The following is a 23,796-nucleotide window of genomic DNA, read 5'->3' on the forward strand; positions in this document are numbered from 1 at the left end:
GTACACTCGACTTTATACAATCTGTTTTACAAAACCGGTTTATGTAAAATCGGAATAATCCCGTAGTGTAGACATACCCACAGTCTTTTCCCCGGCCACAACTCTTACAAGAAAGGGGCAGTGTAGGAGTTGCTGTGACACTCCATACTGCCTGAAGACTCCCCTAGCAAAGGGAATCCTCATGTGGCCAGTTAAGCCTGGTTGAGGGCTGTTTTGCAGCACTTAAGCAACACAAAGAAGACTTAACAAACTAGGGAATATGCTTCACTGGGCCCAATCCTGTTCCCATTGGTGCTATCAGCAAAGGTCCAATTGACTTCACTGGAAGCAGAAATGGGCAAAATGGAATTATATACATGGAACCACAATATTTTTTTTTCTGTTCACATATATACTTTTTCACTCAAAGCTGCTCCAGACTGAATCATATTCAAATTTCTTTGGAGTGTATTTCTTTTTGTTTTGCTACTGTGCTTGCATAAGAGTTTAGCACAGTGGGGCTGTGATCACTTGTTGTGCTTCCTAGACGCTAGCAAAACTAACAACACATAATTAATAATAATTTCAAAAACGCCCATGTACTACAGTGTCAGAAAGATGTTCAAATGTGAAGGGAGTTTAGAGAAAAGCCACAAAAATTAGAGGATGAAGGAATAATCAAAGGAAGAGTAAAAGAAAGTATGACTCAATTCAGTCCTCAGTTACTTGGACACAAGTCCGATTGACTTCAGTGAGAGTTTATGTATATGTACTCGAATGGAAAACATAATTTGACAGTAGATGTGTATAGGTTGGCTAAACATTTATCATAGGCTGTCCTTGGGGTTTCGAAACATTTAAAGATTGTTATATCTCTTGTTTGGATCAAATTCTAGGTAGACGTGCAGCCCACAGTGACTTCATCTGAAGTTGTGTGCACTTTTTGGAAGACAGAGTTTGGCCTTAAGGGAGAAATAGCACACTTGAAATATTTGTAAAAGGTTTTTAACATCATGGATAGGAGTTATTTGTGAAGAGACTGGGGGAGGGTACAAAGAAATTGTATGGAATTATAAAAGGAAAGCAGTCAAATTATCAGAAAATAATTCCAGCTGGTAAACTGGTTAAATGAAATCTGTGGAACAGTCTCTCAAGCCTACCTGTCAAGTGTCCTTCATTTCAAGGGATGTCATTCCAAACCCAAAGTTATCTGTACCCCCTCCGCCTTTTATTTTTATTGTTGAAAATTATTTACCTCAAAAATAAAGACTCGTGTAACTGGGGTTGCAGAAAGAGTCATTTACACATAAGGAATAAATCCCACAGCATTTTTGGTCTCCTGCAGGAATAATTTTTGTCTATCTCTGATTTTGGGGCTTTGCCACATATTGCAGCCCACATTTTTGGCTTGCCAGGTTGACAAGTGTGCACCTAAAGGAACAGTTGGAAGCACCATTGCTTGGGGGAAAAAACAAGACGATATAATGGACTGTAAGTAACAATTCTGCATTGGCAGAGGGTTGGAGGAGAGGTACCTGATAGGTCTTCTCTCTAATTCTGTAATTCTTTGATTAGTGAGAATATTAACCATGATATTCTTATTGATGAATGCCCTGCAATGTCAATAATGTTCTTTAGCTCATTTATGTTTTTTGAATACAATCTGAGTCCTCTCTAAAGCAATATTCTCCTCTGAGTGCTTCCAAAACAAGAGATCCAAACTGCAAGCTCCATCATTCCAGTGTAAATCAGCTCCACTTGACTCAGTGAAGTGACTCTGGGTTTATATCAGCATAAATGATAGCAGAACTGGACCCAGATGACAAATATGTACATTATTTCACAACTGGACATTATAGCATTGGATGCTTATATTTTGAGAAATGTAGGATTTCTTACTTCATGCCATCCTTCTCTGTACCGAGGATTACCCTTGAATTTAGCAGTTGGTGTTCAGAACCTAGTGCAGATGCACCAGAGCAAACCCCTCATACAGATAAGAAAAGTCACAATTTGCACTGTTGAAGACTTACCCCTGCTTGAAATCAGGGTAATCTGCATCCCCACAAATTGAAGCTTTCCTTGTTTGCATGAGTATAGCTGCATGAGTACAGCTGCACTGATTACTGGCTACTGACTGATGAAATTGGGGCTAATTCCCGGTATAGACAAGGCTATAGCATACAATGAAAGAATTGAGGTGATATGCCAGTGACAATATCACTTTTGGTTCAGTGAACAATTCACCTATCAACAGCATATTGTACTCTAACCTCCATTCATTTCTTCTGCTGCAGGATGGAGTTACTCATTCCAAAATGGATAAAATACTGTATGTTACAGCTGTCAACATTCTAGTATCATTCGTATTATCAGTTACATAGTATGTTTGTTACTCCAGTTGTTGAAGTAGGAAATTAGGTGCATTAGCACCTAAAGCTGCAGTAGTTTGACATTTCCTGTCTTGCCATTTTCCCTCTTTAAAACCTGACTTTAGTGGTGTTACCAAAGATTAACTTTTCTCTGTGTGTTTTATACAATTGTTTTCTTGATTACCTGATTTCTGGTTTTCAAATTTTGTCAGCATTAAACTTGATTTTAATCATTTTTTCAGCTGCTTATTTTTCAGTGTCCCCTCCTTTTTTCACAGAATTACAATCAGCCTCCAATAATGGCTTTAGCTGTCCCAGTGGCAGTGAAATTTCTCCAGAGGGGTAACAAGGAACTGTGCAGAAACATGTCAAATTACCTATCCCTAGCTGCAATTACCAAAGCAGATCTGCTGGCTGATCACACAGATGCAATTGTGAACAGTGTCCTTCAAGGTACAAATATTTTGCTCATTCTGCTATGAGACTTTGGGCCCAATCCTGCAAAACCCCCAAACATGGATTTATCAGGATCAGGCCCTAATATTAGATTGTATAAAGAGAAAGATTTCAAGTAACTTGACTTGAAGTTAAGACTTACAGTATTTGATAAGCCTTATTGATTAGGAAGCTTTATGGTAGACTGTAAGCTCTTTGGGGCAGGGATTATGTCATCCTATGTATGTATATAGACAGTGCCTAGGACATTCACATGTGAATGGACTGCAAATAATAAATAGTAATATGAGACAATATTGTGCATATCAGGCCTTTATCCTTCTTACTTATGCCAATGGCAAAATTCCACTGACTTCTGTGGGAGCAAGATCAGACCTGTTCTGTGAAAGAGTCTGAGGTAATTTTTTAAAGCATTGCAATGGAGTTTTATTCCCATACATGCTATTGTCTATAGTAAGAATTCTGTGGCTAAATTTTTGAAATTTTACTCTGTAGGTTTAAATTATTATGTTAAAGAAGCAAAATATTATTACATATTTTTAAAGGGTAATGTGATTTAGCTGAAATCATTCTATTTACAATAGGGCCTTATTTTCCAGATAAGGATGCTGCCAGTGACATATAATAGCTGGTTGAATTACTGTAGTGATGTTGTTCTAAAGATGATAGGTCTTAACCCAAGCATGTACATTCTGTATATATTAAAAATCTTTGGGATCCATTTATTTTATTATATTATATGGAGAGATAGCTAAAATGGATACCAATTTATTCCTTAAACAGTTTGATACCAAATCATTAAGATACTTATAAACTGTGGTGAGAGTTTGCTCTTTCCTGCCTGCAGGTGGTAACCAGTACTGCCTGTCAACCATTTTACAGTGATGTTCATGAAACAGCAGTGGGCCAAATCATCCCACAGAAATCTGTGAGCAGAAAGGGTCTTTTTGCACAGGTCTTCCCTTTTCCATGTGGAAGTGGGGGTGCCCTCTCCTCTGTCTCAGGACCCTAGGGGGAATGGGAGCTGGTAGGTTGGGCAGACAGGTGTACTATATTTATTGCTCTCCCTTTCTAGCCTGGTGTGGAATCCACTTACAAATTAAAATGGCCTCATCTGGGTATTGCTACACTCACACTTTACAGTGCTGCAACTTTCGCGCTCAGGGGTGTGAAAAAAAAAACCCCTGAGCGCTGCAAGATGCAGCGCTGTAAAGCGTCAGTGTAATCAGGGCGGCAGCGCTGGGAGCACGGCTCCCAGCGCTGCACGCTACACCCGTAAAGGATGTGGTTTACGTGCAGCACTGGGAGAGCTCTCTCCCAGCGCTGCCGCTCCGACCACACTCACACTTCGCGGTGCTGCCGCGGCAGCGCTTTGAAATTCCAAGTGTAGCCATATCCCAAGGTCTTAACTCTTCTGTGGAATCCATCTGTGCAGTGGAAGTTTCCCAATCCCCTCTCTGTAGAGAAGTGGTTGGTAGAGGAGTTCAGGTCAGCAGGACTACTCCATTGGATTCTTACCAGGCTTCCAGGGAGCTGAAGCGGTTGAGCAGGAGACTCCAGAGTCAATATGGATGGTCCCGGCCTCTAACAAATCCTGGAGACCCAAGTTGAACCCTCTATTTCATATTACAGAGAGGCAAACCCCACCGTCTTCCCCATAATGATATGGTAAAAGCTTCACCCATTGTGGCATTATAGCTGTGGTTTGAGTAAGACTTTAATAGATATTATTTCACAAGAAGACAAAATGTGGTGAAAGAAATGAATTTACTGTTGTGTCAATGGCTATTTCTTTGCAATGTGTTGCATTTCTGAGAAGCCATAGCAGGCATGATTAGCACACACATTAGCAAGTGTTGCCAGTGCATGATTCCAAGGTGCTTGTAACATGATCCTGGGAAAAATCAGCCTGTTGAATTTTAAAGTTACTACCAAAATTAAACATGCTTCTGGAGGAAAGCATGGCTATTCTGTTTATGGGCCAGTTTGGAATGAATATATTTAAACCATGTAACATTGCTGGGAAAATAAAATCCAGGGTGAAGGATATTACTGACAAAAGAAATGTCTGTCTGGATCAGTAAAGCCAAGACTGGTTTCATTAGCATATATTAAGATTTTAGCTTGTGTGCTAACAAGAACCAAAGTGGAACAAGACTTGGTCCTTAAGATATAATCACAGATATGCTGACACCTGCTCTAGTTTAGCATTTATATTATTCCACCAGCAGATGTTGCAATGGACTTCAGAGATTAAAATTCCAAATTAAAACAGGGAACTCTGATTTCTTGTGTTTAGTACTCTTTTCCTAGTTATTTGTGTTTTCATCAATAGTATTTTAATTAGGAAAGGTGTTGGTTTCAAAATGTTACTAAGAACCATGATTTAAAACTAAGACAGTTATTGAAGGGGAGGGAGAAGGCTAATAAATATGGATGTGCAAAGATACATGGAGACAAAGCATCTTATTCTGTTCTCAGGTAGACTGGGGCAAATCCAGAGCTATCAATGCAGTTGCACTAGTGAAACTGAGAACAGAATTTGGCTCAATGCCTGGGAGAGTTTGGGAGCTAATGGACTTATGGACATGGTAACTACAGTGGGGAAAATGTTGGGCTGTATGATTTATTTATATCTTATTAGCCATGAAGAGCCATTTAGGAAGAGTGTTTAACTAGAATATTATGTTTAGAGATGACTAACAGATTAACTCCATTTCCAACACATGAACACAACCTGCACTCAACACTGATAAATAGACTGTGTGCTGAGGAGTACCTTGAGGGGGATGGGGGAGACAGAATCCTCCCCACTTCCACGGAATAGCAGCAAAGCTGCATCACAGTCACTACTGCAGCCACAGAGCCCCGTACTGGTGCTTCTTATGGGGCAGTTTGGTCAGTTGATCCATATTGTTGCAGATTCACAGGCCCTGACCTTATCCCTCCCAACCCCAAGACCTTCTTGGATGCTAGTGCAAATGAAACCCTGACAGCTCATCAGTGTGCTAAAGGCCCCCTAAAACCCATACTTCCACATGCACATGGCAGAATCACACTGGGTCTGCCACACCCAGAGTTTTTAACATCCATAGAGTATTTGCTGTATGGGATTTTGGTGTTTACTAGCCAGCATCATATTACGTGTTCCTTATGAAGAAGACATTACAGAATGTTAAAGTTACAAAGGGAAGCCCCAAAAGCTGGGAAACAACAGTTACCCACAGAGCCTTGACTCTGTGGGTAACAATAAAGCCTTTGGTTACATGACTACATACTATATTTTCTACAGGAGCCTGCCTCATTCAGTGCACAGATTGCATGGTGAATGAGATGGGGCTGCACCATGTATGCAGGGACTGTGAGGCATTCTACTTCAGGCTTGGCAGAGGGATTTCTGGCTCTCAAAAGGTGCCAGTTGGAGCAGTGAAGAAGGTTCCATTTTACTCAGGGGAGGGAAAGGAAGAGAGCAGCAGCTGGGAGGCAGATGAGGTGAGGAGAATCTAAGCTCTGATTGGTATTTACCTTCAGCAATGGAGCATTTCCAAGATTAAATCTGATGTGGTAGCAGGTGAAAGGCTACTCCAGAACCATGGCATGTCAGACTTAGTTCGGAACAGGGCATTGAGGAAGAGCTTTTTTTGCAAATTATTTTTAATTTGTTCTACGATATTAATGTATATTTGTCTGTATTTAGTGGAACAAAGTATATTGTGATAGACCCAGACCAGTGGAGTACAGGAGTCAGGTAGAGGGCAAATATACTGGTCATTGGATGAGTAGTTTTCTGCTCCCTGAGTGACCAGAGCAGGGGCTGCACTAATCAGTGCTCCCTCTGCAGCTGAAGCCCAGGCAGCCCCACTGGCCATGAAGTTTTTATAGCATGTTGTGTGGGCTTCCAAAAGAAAAAGGTTGAGAACCCCTGCACTAAATACCACAGTGTATGTGTGAGTGTACTAGGAGGCATAAAACTTCAAGATAAAAGGAAAATTACCTTGTCTGAAATCCATCTTATTGCTTTTGTGTTACTGCTAGGAGAAAGGATCTGGCAGTTGCATAGTGTTCAGGAATTAGTATTGCAGCAATGGATACCAGAGCCTTTTTTCATCATGTGATCTAAACAGTATGAGAAATATCAGTTCAGGGCAGAGAAAGTGTGCATGACTCCAGTGACAAATAGTAATTGCTTTGAAGGAGGATTTCTCCAAGGTTCACCATAATTCTAATCTTACTTTTCATTGGTACCAACATTTAATATAGAAGCTTCCTTGACAAATTCAGCTAATCACCTAGCATCGCTCTTCCATCACCCTCCACTTCTGCTCTGTGTCCTTCACCTGCTTCTCTGCCACAGTCAGAAGTCTTTCTTAGCTCTGTCCCTTCTCTGAGTCATGAGTCTGCTTCTCTCTCGCTGTATCCAACCTCTACTTTCATTCCCTTCTCATGGGGCTCATTGGCTTCAGTGGTTGTGCCTAATCCACCTGTGAAAATCATTGCCACAAAATATTGCAACAGTGAGCTTAGTTGGATTCAAAAAGGATTTTGAACTTTATGTGAATAATTATTATATGCATAGACACACTATCAAGGGTTCAGAATCATTGGAAGGGGGGAGCCTGTACAGGAAGGATGGATTCCACCTAAACCAAAATGAGACCAGATTGCTGGCACTTAATATTAAAAAGGTTATAAAGCAGTTTTTAAACTAAGGGTTGGGGGAAAGCTAACAGGTGCGGAGGAGCACGTGGTTCGGACAGAGACATCCCTTAGGGGAGGATCTATTAATGGAGATTCTCTATGTCCGAGTAAGGAGGCGAGGATGGAAGATGATAAAATACAGGTAGGATCTGATGAGAAAAAATCAGATGAAAAAGAAGTCCCATTCAATTACATTATGTAATGGCAGACAGCTAAAAAGTGACACGTTTTTAAAGTGCTTATATACCAATGCTAGAAGTCTAAATAATAAGATGGGTGAACTCTAGGGCCTTGTTTTAAATGAGGATCTTGATATAATAGGCACCACAGAAACTTGCTGAAATGAGGATAATCAATGAGACGCAGTAATACCAGGGTTACAAAATATACCGGAAGGACAGAGTAAGTCGTGCTGGTGTGGGAGTGGCACTATATGTGAAAGAAAGCATAGGATCAAGTGAAGTAAAAATCTTAAATGAACCAAACTGTACCATAGAATCTCTATGGATAGTAATTCCATGCTCTGATTATAAGAATATAGCAGTAGGGATATATTACCAACCACCTGACCAGGATGGTGATAGCGACTGTGAAATGCTCAGGCAGATTATAGAGGCTATTAAAATAAAATAATGGGGGATTTCAGCTATTCCCATATAGACTGCGTACATGTCACCTCAGGAGGGATACAGAGATAAAATTTCTTGAAACCTTAAATGACTGCTTCTTGGAGCAGCTAATCCTGGAACCCACAAGAGGATAGGCAATTCTTGATTTAGTCCTAAGTGGAGCACAGGATCTTGTCCAAGAGGTGAATATAGTTGGACTGCTTGGTAATAGTGACCATAATATAATTAAATTTAATATCCCTGTGGTGAGGAAAATACCACAGCAGCCCAGTGCTGTAACATTTAATTTCACAAAGGGGAACTACACAAAAATGAGGAGGTTAGTTAAACAGAAATTAAAAGGTACAGCGCCAAAAGTGAAATCCCTGCAAGCTGCATGGAAACTTTTTAAAGACACTATAATAGAGGCTCAATTTAAATGTATATCCTAAATTAAAAACATAGTAAGAGAATCAAAAAAGAGCCACCATGGCTAAACAACAAAGTATAAGAAGCAATGAGATGTAAAAAGGCATCCTCTTAAAAAGTGGAAGTTAAATCCTAATGAGGAAAATAGAAAGGAACATAAACTCTGGCTAATGAAGTGTAAAAATATAATTATGAAGGCCAAAATTTTTTTGAAGAACAGTAAGCCGAAGACTCAAAAAGTAATAGCAATTTTTTTTTAAAGTGCGTCAGAAGCAGGAAGCCTGCTAAACAACCAATTGGGCCACTGGACGATTGAAATGCTAAAGGAGCACTCGAGGATGATAAAGCCATTGCAGAGAAACTAAATGAATTCTTTGCATTGGTCTTCACAGCTGAGAATGTGAGGGAGATTTCCCAAACCTGAGCCATTCTTTTTAGGTAACAGATCTGAGGAACTGTCCCAGATTGAGGTGTCATTAGAGGAGGTTTTGGAACAAATTGATAAACTAAACAGTAATGAGTCACCAGGACCAGATGGTATTCACCCAAGAATTCTGAACGAACTCAAATGTGAAATTGCAGAACTACTAACTGTAGTCTGTTACCTACCATTTAAATCAGTTTCTGTACCAAATGACTGGAGGATAGCTAATGTGATGCCAATTTTTAAAAAGGGCTCCACAGGTGATCCCGGCAATTACAAGTGGTAAGCCTGACTTCAGTACCAGCCAAACTGGTTGAAATGATAGTAAAGAACAAAATTGTCAGACACATAGATAAACATAATTTGTTGGGGAAGAGTCAACATGGTTTTTGTAAAGGGAAATCATGCCTCACCAATCTACTAGAATTCTTTGAGGGGGTCAACAAGCATATGGACAAGGGGGATCCAGTGGATATGGTGTTTTTAGATTTTCAGAAAGCCTTTGACAAGATCCCTCACCAAAAGCTCTTAAGTAAAGAAAGCGGTCATGGGATAAGAGGGAAGGTACTCTCATGGATTAGTAACTGGTTAAAAGATAGGAAACAAAGGGTAGGATTGAATGGTCAGTTTTCAGAATGGAGAGAGGTGTCCTCCAGGGGTCTGTATATTCATAAATGATCTGGATAAAGGGGTAAACAATGAGGTGGCAAAATTTGAAGATGATACAAAACTACTCAAGATTGTTAAGTCCCAGGCAGACTGTAAAGTGCTACAAAAGGATCTCTCAAAACTGGGTGACTGGGCAACAAAATGGCAGGTGAAATTCAATGTTGATAAATGCAAAATAATGCACAATGGAAAATATAATCCCCATTATACATATGAAATGATGGGGTCTAAACTGGCTGTTACCACTCAAGAAAGAGATCTTGGAGTCATTGTGGATAGTTATCTGAAAACATCCACTGAATGTGTAGCAGCAGCAAACAGAATGCTGGGAATCATTAAGAAAGGGATCGATAATAGGACAGAAGATATCATGATGTCTCTATATAAATTCATGGTACGCCCACATCTTGAATATTGCATGCAGATGTGGTTGCCCCATCTCAAAAAAGATATATTGGAATTGGAAAAGGTTCAGAAAAGGGCAACAAAAATGATTAGGGGTATGGAACGGCTGTCATATGAGGAGAGATTAATAAGACTGGGACTTTTCAGCCCAGAAAATCAACAACTGAGGGGGTATATGATAGAGGTCTATAAAATCATGACTGGATTGAGAAAGTAAATAAGGAAGTGTTATTTACTCCTCATAACACAAGAACTGTGGGTCACTAAATGAAATTAATAAGCAGCAGGTTTAAAACAAACAAAAGAAGTATTTTTTCACACAATGCAGAGTCAACCTGTGAAACTCCTTGCCAGAAGATGTTGTGAAGGCCAAGACTATAACAGGGTTCAAAAAAGAACTAGGTAAGTTCATGGAGGATAGGTCCATCAATGGCTATTAGCCAAGATGGACAGTGATGATGTCCCTAGCCTCTGTTTGCCAGAAGCTGGGAAAGAGTGACAGGAGATGGATCACTTGATGATTACCTGTTCTGTTCATTCCCTCTGGGGCACCTGGTATTGGCCACTGTTGGAAGACAGGATACTGGGATAGATGGACCTTTGATCTGACCCATTATGGCCATTCTTATGTTCTGAGGGATATTAACCCTCTCTAGTGCATAAGACAACCAACAACTTCCCTAATAGGCATTTTATTGCCTAGCTGTCCATTATGGGAGTTTTACTCTTTCTCCATAGTATTTTGTACTGACTCCTCTTATTGGATTAGATTGACCATTAATACAGTGCACTGTGAAGTTTCTTATGTTCTGCCCTGTACAGTCACATTGAGCTGTGTTCTTTCCAACATACACACCTGACCTATCAGCCACAGTGACACTGATTGCATTCTCTACTCTCTAGTTTTCTTGTCTTCTCATCTATAGATTCAAATTATTGAATTTATTTCCCTATTCCTGTCTTCTTCCTTAACCATCTTCTGGTGTTTTCAGAGGGCTTATCAGAAACCATTAAGCTTCACAGACAGGTAACATGAACGGAAGTGCCACAGGCAAGGTGGTAGTACAATTGCGTATCAGGACAGATACTGTGATCAGTACACAAAACTAAGGAGGGAGCTTAAAGTACCTATTTTGCATAGGCTTCACAAAGCTAAGCCCCATCTTGGATTTCCCCAGCTACTTGTCCTGCTGTACTGCAGGATTGTCTGCAGGACTGCACCCCTGAACTCTTTGGCACATCACTATGGCCTTAGAATGCAAGTTTGGGAGTACAGTATCCCTCACATACAACATTTCAAAGTCACAGTAATAAATAGAGCTATACAAGCCTTTCCTTAAGAAATCTAAAACTGAATGCAATTTACCAGGAGGCCATTGTGACCATAATATAATTAAATTTAACATGCTTGGAGCAAGAGGAGAAGGGAAATACCAAATACCAAAGAAGCTTACCACAGTAGCATTTAACTTCAGAGGAATGACACAAAAATGAGGAAGCTAGTTAATGGAAATTAAAAGGAACAGTCACAAAAGTAAAATGCCTGCAAGCTACATGGCATTTTTTTGAAAACACCATAATAAAGGCTCAAATAAAATTAAATGTATGTCCCAAATTAAAAAGAATAGAAAGAGGACCAAAAATGCCTCTGTGGCTAAACAGAGTAAAGAGGCAAAAAGGAATCCTTTAAAACTTGGAAATCAAATCCTACTGAGGAAAATAAAAAGGAGCATAAACTCTGGCAAATCAAGTGCCATTCAAGTGGCACACCTGAACCATTCTTTTTTAGGTTTTTCGTTTTTAGGTAACAAAACTGAGGAATTGTACCAGACTGAGGTATCAAAAGAGGAGCTTTTGGAACAAACTGATAAATTAAACAGTAATAAGTCACCAGGACCAGATGGTGTTCACATAAGAGTTCTGAAGGAACTTAAATATGAAATTGCACAACTACTTACTGTGGTATGTAAACTATCACTTAAATAATCTTATGTACCAGAGGACTGAAGGATAGCTAATGTGATGCCAATTTTTAAAAAAGGCTCCTGAGGCAATCCTGGGAATTACAGGCTAGTATGCCTAACTTCAGTACAAGACAAATTGGCTGAAACTATAGTGAATAAGAGAATTATCAGACACACATAGTTGAACAAAATATGCTGGGGAAGAGTCAACATCAGGGGCGGCTCTAGGCACCAGCACGCCAAGCACGTGCCTGGGGTGGCAAGCCACAGGGGGCGCTCTGCCGGTTGCTGCGAGGGTGGTAGGCAGGTTGCCTTCAGTGGCATGCCTGCGGAGGGTCCGCTGGTCCTGTGGCTTCGGCAGACCTCCCACAGGCTTGCCGTTGAATCCGCGGGACCGGGGACCTCCAGCAGGCAAGCCGCCAAAGGCGGCCTGCTTGCCGTGCTTGGGGCAGCAAAATACCTAGAGCCTCCCCTGGTCAACCTGGCTTTTGTAAAGGGAAATCATGCCTCACCAATCTATTAGAATTCTGTGAGAGAATCAGCAAACGTGTGGACAAGGGTGATCTGGTGGATGTACTGTACTTGGACTTTCAGAAAGCCCGTGACAAGATCCCTCACCAAAATCTCTTAAGCAAAGTAAGCAGTCACGGGATAAGAGGGAAGGTCTTCTCATGGAGCAGTAACTGGTTTAAAGACAAGGGAAAAAGGGTAGGGATAAATAGTCCATTTCCAACACGGAGAGAGGTAAATGGCTGTGTCCCCCAGGGATCTGTAATGCGACTGGTGCTGTTCAACATATACATAAATGATCTGGAGAAAGGGGTAAACAGGGAGGTGGCAAACTTTGCAGACTATACTAAATTACTCAAGATAGTTAAGTCCAAAGTTGACTGTGAAGAGTAACAAAGGGATGTCACAAAACTGGGTGAGAAAGTGGCAGATGAAATTCAGTGTTGATAAATGCGAAATAGTGCATATTGGAAGACATAATCCCAACTATACATACAAAATGATGGGGTCTAAATTACCTGCTATCACTCCAGAAAGAAATCTTGGAGTCATCATGGATAGTTCTCTGAAAATATGTGCTCAGTGTGTAGCACCTGTCAAAAAAGCTAACAATGTTAGGAACCATTATGAAAGGGATAGATAATAAGACAATAGATATAATGCCTCTATATAAATCCATGGTATACCTACACCTTGAATAATGTGTGCATGTTCAGGTTGAACTAAATCTACAAAGATGTATTAGAAATGGAAAAGGTACTAGAGAAGGGCAATAAAAATGATTTAAAGGTATGGAACAGGTTCCATCTCAGCAGAGATTGAAAAAACAAGGATGATTCAGGCTGGAAATGAGACGACGAAGGGGGAATTTGAATAGATATCTATAAAAACGTAAATGGTGTGGAGAAAGTGAATGAGGAAGTGTTATCTACCCCTTCACATAACATAAGAACCAGGGGTCACCCAATGAAGTTAATAGGCAACAAGTTTAAAACAAGCAAAAGAAAGTACTTCATCACACAATGCACAGTCAATCCGTGGAACTCTGCTAGGGGATGTTGTGAAGGCCAAAACTATAACTGGATTACAAAAAGAATTAGACAAGTTCATAGAGGATAGGTCCAGGAATAGCTATTAGCCAAGATGGTCAGTGATGCAAACCCATGCTCTCGGTGTCCCTAGGCTTCTAATTGCCAGATGTTGGGACTGGACAACTGCATGGATCACCTGATGGTTGCCCCGTTCTGTTCATTCCCTTTGAAGCATCTGGCATTGGCCACTGTCGAAAGACAGAATACAGGTCTGTAGTGAGGCAGTGTGGTTCCCCGTCCAGCTGGAGATGGACGAGCCTCTCTGGACACCAAAGTGGGTGGAGCCAGTGAATCCTGTGCCCGCCCCCTCAGAGGTCATGGCGTAGGACAGGAAGTATAAAAGCCCAATCCCAGAGCTCACTAGAAGAACAGTTGCCGGAGAGGCCAGATGCCTGTGGTCTTCCTCCTGGTCGAGAGACCCTTGCAATCGGTAGCTGACCTGAAGACAGGCTGGACCAGCCGATCCTGATACCAGCCAGTGCCTGGAGGACCTGTCAAGCCTGCCCCTTGCAAGTTACCCAGAGGAACTGCCAAGCCTATTCCTTACCATTTACTCTGAAGAACCCATGGTTCTTGACCCCTTGGAGGACACCATCCGGACCCAGATACCTATAGAGGGGGAGTAGGAAGTAGTCTGGGAGCAGCTGACCCTAGTCTGGCTGCAGCGCTGCCAGAGTCTATGTCAGTGTGTTGCAGCCAGGATCCCCACTGACACAGCAGCGGGTCTTCTGCTGCTTCTAGGGCCCCGGGCTGGGATGCAGTGGAGTGGGTGGGCCTGGGTCCCCCCTGCAACCCAATCTGTGGGTGGCAGTCTCCCCCTTTCGCAGGCCCTTCGGAGCCAGGAGTCTGGACTTGCTGTTTACCTGTTTGCTCAGCCCTGGCCTGAGCCATTGACTCCTTGCTGCCCAGCCCTGACCCAGGACCTGGGCCTGCTAAATATAATTGTTTGCTCAGCCCCTGCCTGAGGGCCATTTACTCTTTGTTGCCCCGCTCCAACCCAGGGCCAGGGCCTGTTCATTATATAACAGTTGCTCAGCTCCTATCTGAGGACCTGAGCCCATGACTCACTACTGCCCGCTGACTGGGTATGAATAACTTATGTTTTGCCTCTACTGCTGCCGCGGCGAGAGACTCCCATAGTCAGGCTAATTCCCTGTCACAACTGAAAGAATATAGCAAGGCGGTGTGGTTTCCCGCTGCCCCAGAGAGGGACGAGTTCCGGGGAAATCCTTCTACAGAGTCTATGGATCATTGGTCTGGCCCAATATGGTCAATCTCATGTATGTTTCATGGGTTCAGGTAAAAACTTGTAACACCCTCAGTTCATGACTTTTTGAACAAACCTAGCCCATTTCATATAGACCTGGGTCAGTTTGTATTTATCTTGAAACCATGAGAAACTCCTACTCTTTCCCATTGTTTCATCAAAAAACTGGGTGCAATTTCATTGTTCACATTGAGTTTTGCTTTGAGTACATTCACATGTGGTTCTCAAAGCAAAACTTGGGGAAGAAAACCCAGGTGGATCACAACCAAAGACAAGTTTCCCTGTGAACCCAAACTGCCTTGTTTCCCACAGTAATAAGTAAATTGAGTAATAAATTATGCTTTGATCCTGAGATGTGCTAAGCAACTGCTGTTCCCATTGGATCTAATCCTGAGGTCCTTATGAAACTATTAGTCTATCCTCACTAATGCAAAACTTCTGTTGGCTTCAGTGGAGTCAGTTACTTTGAATTTCTAACTGAATTTTGAGCTTGTGTAAACACTTCAGGAATAGGCGCCTTGACTTCAGTGTGAATGTTGGATGTTAGCAATGGCAGCATTGGGCATATGGTGCTCATCTATTTTAGGGATTTCTCCAGACTGGACACCCCCTTCTCCAGGGAAAGCTATACAAGAACAACTCCAGCTGGACACAGATTTTGTGGGGATCTGTCCCTTTAAGGACACCTCGGTCTCCTGTGAAGAGCAACTGCCCCAACATGACTCCATCCCCTTGGTTACCTTCAGGGAAGGGATACCTAGCCTGGGCAAATGTTTAGCATTGAGTCCCTAAGTACTCATCATCGCTCAGGATCAGGCCCTTTGTGTGATATGCTGATATTTGTATGCTCTTTTACATACTGAATAAAAACAAATCTGTTGATGAGAAAACCAGAATATTGTTGTATTACTGTCAGTGTTCATCCTCGTGACGAATTGTAAGCAGTGTCAGTTTGATAAAGTAATTTTATTTACAAGACAACTTTACAAAAATAATTTCAATAAAATTACTACAAAATTCATTTACAATATAATACAGCTGCATCTTCTCAAAAAGGTAACACTGGATTATTATGGGGAATACTATGTCTAGGCATATGTTAGGTCAATCTATAGCATAAATAATATTTCAAACAAGGCACTATTTTATGATAATGTACATACCAGTAACAAAGAGTAATAAAGAACAAACATTACTTGATAAGTCTCAGATGGTTCATCTGTAAGAGTGGCATTAGCAATATGAAAGCAACAAATGGGGAACCTCAGAAAATGCAACAGTCTTATGTTAGTTCTATAAAAGCAGTTCCAGCCATTTGTTTGCATGGGTTTAGTTTAGCAATGTAAGAGCCAAAGTCTGCTCTCAAGTGTCTACAAGTAGCTCTCACTGGCTATGAATCTGAAAACACAGCTGGAATGACAGCAGTTTATCTGTATTTAAGAACAGCTTTTCCAGTATCATTCTCTGACATGTTTTTTCAGTGTTTGGTCAAGACAGCAGACAAAGATCAAATCCAATCTCTAGAATATCTCATTTGTAAACTTACAATACTATTTTTTCTTGAGGTTTATTTAGGAATTTAGACACTCAGGGCTGTAGGGCTCTGTGTATTTGTACCTATTAGTATATTGTTGTCAATGGAAATTCATTGTTTGGTTCAGGATCTAGTTTCTCAGTATTTAGGAAACATATTGAGCTCCTCCATGTGGCAGAATCTCTGTAACCCCCCACCCAACAACATTGCCCCTGATATTACATGAATCTTCTGCTCTAGGCCGCGCTGTTATCTCTTCATTGCTGAGAACTCTGTCCCAGATATTAAAGCCAGTCAGTTTTCCCGAAAAGGCTAAAGTTTCATCAAAACCACCTCCGACACAGCAACCATTCTTTTCTTGGCCTAGCTGCAAAATTCCTCCATCTGGAATGATATGAGCCTCTGCTATTTCTGAGGTGGTAGCAACAAGCTCCCCATTTGCCCACAGTGATATGGTCCCGTTGTCTGAACTCCAAGTGCCGCAAAAGTGAGCCCAATGTCCAGGAGAAGTTGTGTTTGGGGCAATTAACTTGTTCTGGTCACTACCTACAGCAAGTACTGCAGACTCACGGCTGAGATAGAATTGAATTTCATATGGATTTCTCTTTGTTCCGTAGGAGAATACGATAGTTTTGTCTAGCACCTCAGTCACTTTGACCCAAATACAGGCAGTAAAGGATTGGAGTGTCATGTCAGCAGTTGGGTGAACACTCCCAAAGATCTTTTTGGAACGCATTGGGAATAAAATTGCAGTTTCACATCCTGGGGGGAAAAAACAGAATTAGAAGTTATTATTCTACCCCAGCTAATTTCTGTAAAAGGTGAAGTATTTGTACATTCACAGTTTGGATTCTTGACATAAACTTACCACTTTAGGCTGGGATTTCCAAAGGGAGTCAGGCTCCTTTGAAAATCCCCATACCATACAGTATGTTGTAGGAATACATGATATAATGAATGCATTGAACATTTTATTGTCATGGGGTTGAACTAATCACATTGCTTGGATTAGACAGGTCTTCCCAAAGAAGTGGCTGTAAAAAATTTACAGCATGCCTGCACCATGACATGCTTTCTTTATGACACGTTTTGTTTCATGTGTGTCCTTTTTTAGTCTCAGTATTCTTTTCTCCTTAGAATCGTAAGACTGGAAGGGACATCGAGAGGTCATCTAGTCCAGTCCCCATGGCAGGACTAAATATTATCTAGACCATTCCTGACAGGTGCTTGTCTAACCTGCTCTTAAAAATCTCCAATGATAGAGATTCCACAACCTCCTGAGGCAATTTATTCCAGTGCCTCAGTGTTCTTTTCTCCTTAGGAATAAATTGTCATGGAAACAGCAATACTGTTGGCATGGGAGGAGCTCAGTGGCCTCTACAGATTCATCTTAAGGTTAGCATGGCTGGAAATTTCTTCCATAGTTTGTGAAACCCAGGCACTGGATAGTCATGACCATATACTATATGCATTATAAACAGCAATACAATATATTACCTTATTAGATAATGGCTACAATTTTGGACAGTGCCTAAGTGACATACTAGCCTATGCCCCATTGACTATCAAGAGACCTAGGCTTATAAGTGCCTAAGTCACTTCTGAAAATTGGACCTGCACTCCTATATCCCTTAGATGCTTTTGAAAATTTTCCCATGTTCTGAATACGATATGCTCTGAAGACATTATGACTCAGATAATCACAATTATAAGTGAAAAAAATACTACAGCTTATTACTTAACATTTTTGCATAAAAGTGCAGACTGAAAGGAGTGGGGAAAAAATGATGCCCACCATGCAGATTCTGAACACAGTCATATCAGTGTAAATCCAGAGCAACTCCACTGACCCTAGAGGAGTTATTCTAGACTTCTACTGCTGTAATTGTGAACAGAATCTGTCACACAGTACATTACAGGAACATTTCACCTACTCAGACTAGATTCAAATCCTGATTAGTTCCCAAGTGAAAATGAGCTCAGTGTGCTCATCCTAGTCCCTTGTGAGTTTCTATCCATACCATAATATTTTCACACAATTTGTCACATGTGGTGTTCTCTACTGGCGTGGACTGGAGCAATAGGCGTTGAAAGACAGGCGTGTGTGGGACCATTGGCAGAGCCATGCAGAGAAACTTCCAAAACTGCCTGCCTGCTCTGAACTTTGCTTTAATTCTTTTAGTCATTAACTTTCAACTGCACTAAATTGGGCCCCCAAAATCAATTAATATAAAATGAACTGAAAAGATCAATTTCTTAAGAAGCTCTTCTCCCATCTCCAATCAGTGATGATCAGTATGTTGTTAACAAAAATTAGATTAGTGATGGCCAGTAACAGAAATCCATTCAAGAAAGAAAAGTAACTAATGATAACGGAATATTTGACATTCTCAATTCTGTTGTCTAGTTAATATATGATACATTAATATTCCAGTTGAGTTAGGGTAAGAGAGGCCCCCCTCACAATTAAGCTGACTCATTTCCTGTTTCAAGAAGCTATAGAAGCTAAAATATGTCTTAAAATCTTTGTTTTAATGAATGAAGGACTCTTCCTTCCTTCCAGGATTAGGCTGCTGCATTATTTCATATGCTGGTTTCTTTGAACTTTCAGCACAATAATTTTTTTTTCATTGGCTTTTTTGGGGGGGCATATGGTGGGGAGGCAACTGTGGATAGACACTACTTAAAAATGTTGGGAATACTATCTTGAAACAGCTTTTTAATTAGCAGACTTTCTGGCTTTGTTATCGAGGGCTAAACAAAATTAAAACCAGCTTCATGGAAAAACAACAAAAGTGTGTTCAGAAAATCCCTTAAGAGTAGGTCTGGCAGTAATTCAAGATGTGAGAAATCAAAACCAGTTGCTGAAAACTCTTGGAAAAGATCTCCAGAGAGAACTATGGAGTGTATATATATATATAAAAATTACTATTTTATATCATATTAGGATATTTTCTGTAAAAACATATAGAGCAGAGTCTGCCTCAGTTACACAGATGTAATTCAGGAGTAATTCCAATGAAGTCACTGGAGTTATTCTGGATTTACACCAGTGGAACTGAGTTTTGGAATGTGATTGTTAAATGCTAGTCAGAATACATATTGCTCTCTGGTTGGTACAAATATGCAAAAATGAAAAGTGACTGAGAGGTTTCACTTTTGTTTTACAGTATAAGTTTGGCATATTGTGTAAGAGACTTGAATAATGATGTAACCATCATGTTACATTTGAAAAAGACAACATTTTTGTGCAAGCAAAAGGAATATTGCTGGTTGCATTCTTTCAATGTAATCCTTGCCTCCGTCACTTTCCCCTCCCACATATGTTAGTATGACACTAAATACTATTTTTTCCCCTGCTTCTGATTACAAAGCTATTCTAAATTAAAGCTGAATTCATGGTCTACCATTATAGGACACATTTTGTTCAAGGTTATAAAATGCCTTAATATTATTTTAACAGGTCAGGTGTGAGTTACTCTTTGCATTTATGGCACATTTTCAAAGCTGTAAGAGGTGTGCCTACAAAAGGTACTTACTTTTGTAAGAACTCACTTTGCAGCATCACTGTATATTCACTAGCACAAGCTGTGTAACTGCACACCACACTTCCCGCATGCACACACAAATGTGGGATTTTGTGATTCCAATGTGCATGCATTTTTGTACCAGGCTCCTTTTGTCCTTGTTGGAAAATTTGGCCCATAAAAATCATTATATTGGTAATATTTATAAGTGGAATTATAGATATTCAGTAGTTTTTGAGCTTTATAGTTGAAAGAGCTGTGGTATGTTGGTAGTAATTTTTCACACACCTCTTTAGTTAGTAATATATAGGGGTTTATTCTTCCATCCCTAAATTTCTCTAATTATTTCAGTCAGGTTCCGTACAATGGTGTATAGAAAACCTGGAACACAGGATTTGAAATACTAAATCAGTCTATATGATCCATCTATCATGGTATCCAGACCTTAGCTGCCATCACTATACCATACTTCAAATAAGGAAAAAACCCTATATACAAGATACATGGGGAAAGCTGTTCCTTCCTGACCCGCCAAAGGTGATCAGTGTTTGCCCAGAAGCATGACATTTGATTACATGTTGCCCATTGACATTATCCGTGTTCTCTCAGGTCTACAGTTGATCCAATGCACAGCTAGAATTGGAGAGAAGAATGCAGCAGTTGGGTTAGAAAAAGTAAAGATTGGCAGTATATGGAGTGAATGAAAGCTTTTTGTGAACTAAGGTGGAAATCTGGAGCTGGGAAGGTGAAGGGCAAGAAAACATCAAGATTTCATAAGTTAGTCTATTTAAAATATGTCCACTGCTCGTTGGTCACAGCCTTAGTCTGGAAGCCTCTCCTAGCCTCAGCATCACAGTTGGAGTTGACTTACTCAAATAATAACTTTGACTAGATTCTTTTTTGGTCCCCAAATTTGAAAAGCTGACCAGCTATTTTTTATGGAGAGCTTGGCGAGTTTCCCCACCGCACACACATCTTACTTCCAACTATCCCTTTACGGTCATGCCCTGACATAAGAAGAAGAATGTTTAGCTGAGGTATTGAATGTTGCGGTTCTGAATAGGGTATTAAAAGAGAATTCTGACAAATGCTTCCTGGCATAGACTTACCAGCTGGCAGTAAATGCTGAGCTGCCCACTTTTGCGATCCTTTCAGTTCAGCTCTTGTTTGCTGTAGTTCTTCCCACAGAGAGTTCAAAGTGAAATTGTCCCCTCTGCCCATGTAACTGGATTTATCTTGCTGCTGAAAACCTGTCTCCACTTTAGCTGTCCTCTGCCAAACACTCTCCAGCTGGGTGAGTCTGTTAGACACATTGAGGGTCAGCTGCACAAGCTCTTCAAGAATCTTTCTTTGCTCAGATTCATGAAGGGTCTTGGACTCCTGAACGTGATCTCTGTTCCTCATCAGTGTTTGGTCCACCTGTGACAAGACTCGGGAGGTGACTTTCTCAATGGTGGTGGTGCACGTGCCAGCAAAGTTAGCCACAAACTCGATCATTTCTGCTCGTAGAGTCTGCAGTTCCACCTTAAGAATTTCATCAATGGACTGAAGCAACATGTTCTCTTTCATCTGTGAGTTCTCAAGCATGACGAAGAGTTTGTCCCATTCTGTGTGCTCTTGCTGACAGTCACATGAAATAGCTGAAGAACAAGACACAGATGTTACTATTTCTCTTCACTCATTTTTTTTCAAAGGAGTTATTTAATAAAATCTCTCTTCATTTATTGCCGATGCTCTCTAAACCACCAGTACTTTCCCTCTGAATTAAAACAGAACATAAAGCAATGTGTAATTTAGCTGTTCTAAGAATCACAGCAACATTCCCAACATTTCTTTTATAAGAAAGAACTGGAAAATAAGGAGTATAGAGAGATTTTGCAGGGACATGCTAAAGTATTTGCATCATTTGGCTGTGCTTTTACAAAGCCCTTTCATTTTGTTTGAAAAATGGTATGTTTGCAATAACTGTTACAAGAACTAAGTAACAAAGAGTGTGATTTAAATAGCAGTTTCTAAAAAAACCAAAAATAAGCTATCTATATTTAATAGTGTTTAATAACACAAAAATAGTTTAAATCCACTTACTTTCTTCAGTAGCAGGAACTATACTTTCTATTTCGTTCTCGAAATTCAGGTACATGAGATCATAGTCCTCATTGTTCAGAGCAAAGGAGGAAGACCAGAAAGCACAAAGCAGAATTGTCAAAGAAAGCATTTCTTGAGACAACATACTCCAGCTGTTTCCTAAAGGTCTCTCGGAACTGAGCAGAGACAAGACTATCAGCATCTGACACAGAAAGCCCTTAATAAATACTCTGGGAGTTCCTGATCTCGAATGAATGAGTAACACTAGTGCCACTGCTGTAATAAGAGTGCTTCTGACTTATTTTTTTTGGATGGGAGTAGAGGGGAGGCATGCACATTGCACAATCTTGAACCTTAAAAGTTTACAGTGTGGGTGGATTAACTAGAGGAGGGGAAGAAATGGGGAAAGCTGCTCTTGCAACTGTGACTTTTCCTGTGAGACCAGACTTCTGTAACATGGAGTGGTTTGATAGAAGAGAACAAGGGGAACTAAATCACTGTGAATTTGATGGATAAAAGCATGATAATCATTTTACTATCTTGTACTATTTTACATCCCTTTTGTAAGGAAGGATTTCTGTAGACGACCTATTTACAAATTCCTTTTATAGTTAAGGTCTGTCTGTGGTCATGGAAAGATTGGAAGAAAAATTTAAAAAGCTGGAATTGTTTTAGATAGAAATGTGTTGTAACATCACTATAAGTATTGTGACAAAGTTCCTCCTCCACCTTGGTGGGTTCTGCGCTTATTGGCAGATTTGTTCACCTCAGTGATCTTCCCTTCTTGTGGAACCCACAGTCTGAGTCAGCTCCTCCTGTGTCTGATCAGGAGTTGGGAGGTTTGGGGGGAACCTGGGCCCGTCCTCTACTCCGGGTTCCAGCCCAGGGCCCTGTGGATCGCAGCTGTCTATAGTGCCTCCTGTAACAGCTGCATGACAGCTACAACTCCCTGGGCTACTTCCCCATGGCCTCCTCCAAACACCTTCTTTATCTTCACCACAGGACCTTCCTCCTGGTGTCTGATAACACTTGTCCTCCTCAATCCTCCAGCAGTACACTCTCTCACTCTCAGCTCCTTGCCTTCTTGCTCCCAGCTCCTCACACACGCTCCTTCTCCTCTGGCTCCTCCCTGCCTGACTGGAGTGAGCTCCTTTTTAAACCCAGGTGCCCTGATTAGCCTGCCTTGATTGGCTGCAGGTGTTCTAATTAAAGTAGCTATCTCTACTGCCTTCTAGAAAGATCTTAATTGGCTCCAGGTGCCTTGATTAACCTGGAGCAACTGCCATTTGGTTACCAGGGTACTAGGGATTTGTTTAGCCTGGGGCTAACATACCTGTTGCTCAGTACTTTACTGTAGCCATCTGGCCTTGCCCCATCACAGTATTTTATTTCAGAAGTAACTTTAGCTTAGCAGCTGCATAATTGGACTATTTATGCTAAAATACAATACCAGCATTTTTCCATTAACTTGAAAAGCCCCAAATGGATTACTCTTGGGTTAGTTATTCATCCAGGGCTTAGATATTACTGTTGCCTAGTATTAGGTGCTATATGAAACTTTTGGTAGCTAGGTTACCTTCGTCTGTCTAAAGCTATTCAGTTACAATTTGCAAAGTGTTTGAACCATTTATTATTTCAGTGTCCTCTCTTCAGATCAAGTTCAATGGTTACATACTGATGGGTATAAGTTACTTAGACAATGGATACAAATGATCGTAAGTGGTAAAAGCATAACTTGCATCAATTTGGCATTTTCATGTAATCCATGTCATTTTCAT

General features: G+C 40.7%; 2 protein-coding genes across 4 annotated transcripts in view; one reads left to right on the top strand and one right to left on the bottom strand.

The window, feature by feature from the left end:
* VEPH1 (ventricular zone expressed PH domain containing 1) overlaps positions 1–23,796 on the top strand; it is a 175,518-nt gene that overhangs the window by 26,553 nt on the left and 125,169 nt on the right. For all 3 annotated transcript variants that reach the window (XM_032805515.2, XM_032805514.2, XM_032805516.1), the window contains exon 4: positions 2,630–2,804. In XM_032805515.2, the coding sequence (XP_032661406.1) occupies positions 2,630–2,804 (175 nt within the window). The remainder of the gene's footprint in view (positions 1–2,629; positions 2,805–23,796) is intronic.
* Positions 15,820–22,183, bottom strand: PTX3 (pentraxin 3). Its single transcript, XM_032805521.1, has 3 exons — positions 22,019–22,183; positions 21,043–21,573; positions 15,820–17,168 (listed from the first exon to the last, which is right to left on the bottom strand). The coding sequence occupies exons 1-3, from the start codon at positions 22,161–22,163 to the stop codon at positions 16,552–16,554; spliced, it is 1,293 nt and encodes a 430-aa protein (XP_032661412.1). The 5' UTR covers positions 22,164–22,183; the 3' UTR covers positions 15,820–16,551.

This window comes from Chelonoidis abingdonii, chromosome 8, assembly GCF_003597395.2.
Source record: "Chelonoidis abingdonii isolate Lonesome George chromosome 8, CheloAbing_2.0, whole genome shotgun sequence".
NCBI classification, from domain to species: Eukaryota; Metazoa; Chordata; order Testudines; family Testudinidae; genus Chelonoidis; species Chelonoidis abingdonii.

What these genes read in the sequence shown, in the direction of transcription:
- PTX3 (XM_032805521.1), bottom strand. Translation starts at nt 22,163, where the DNA reads ATGTTGTCTCAAGAAATGCTTTCTTTGACAATTCTGCTTTGTGCTTTC. An exon ending in AGTTCCTGCTACTGAAGAAA is followed by an intron (nt 21,574 to 22,018) that starts GTAAGTGGATTT and finishes CTTGTTCTTCAG; the next exon opens with CTATTTCATGTGACTGTCAG. An exon ending in TCAGCATTTACTGCCAGCTG is followed by an intron (nt 17,169 to 21,042) that starts GTAAGTCTATGC and finishes TTTTCCCCCCAG; the next exon opens with GATGTGAAACTGCAATTTTA.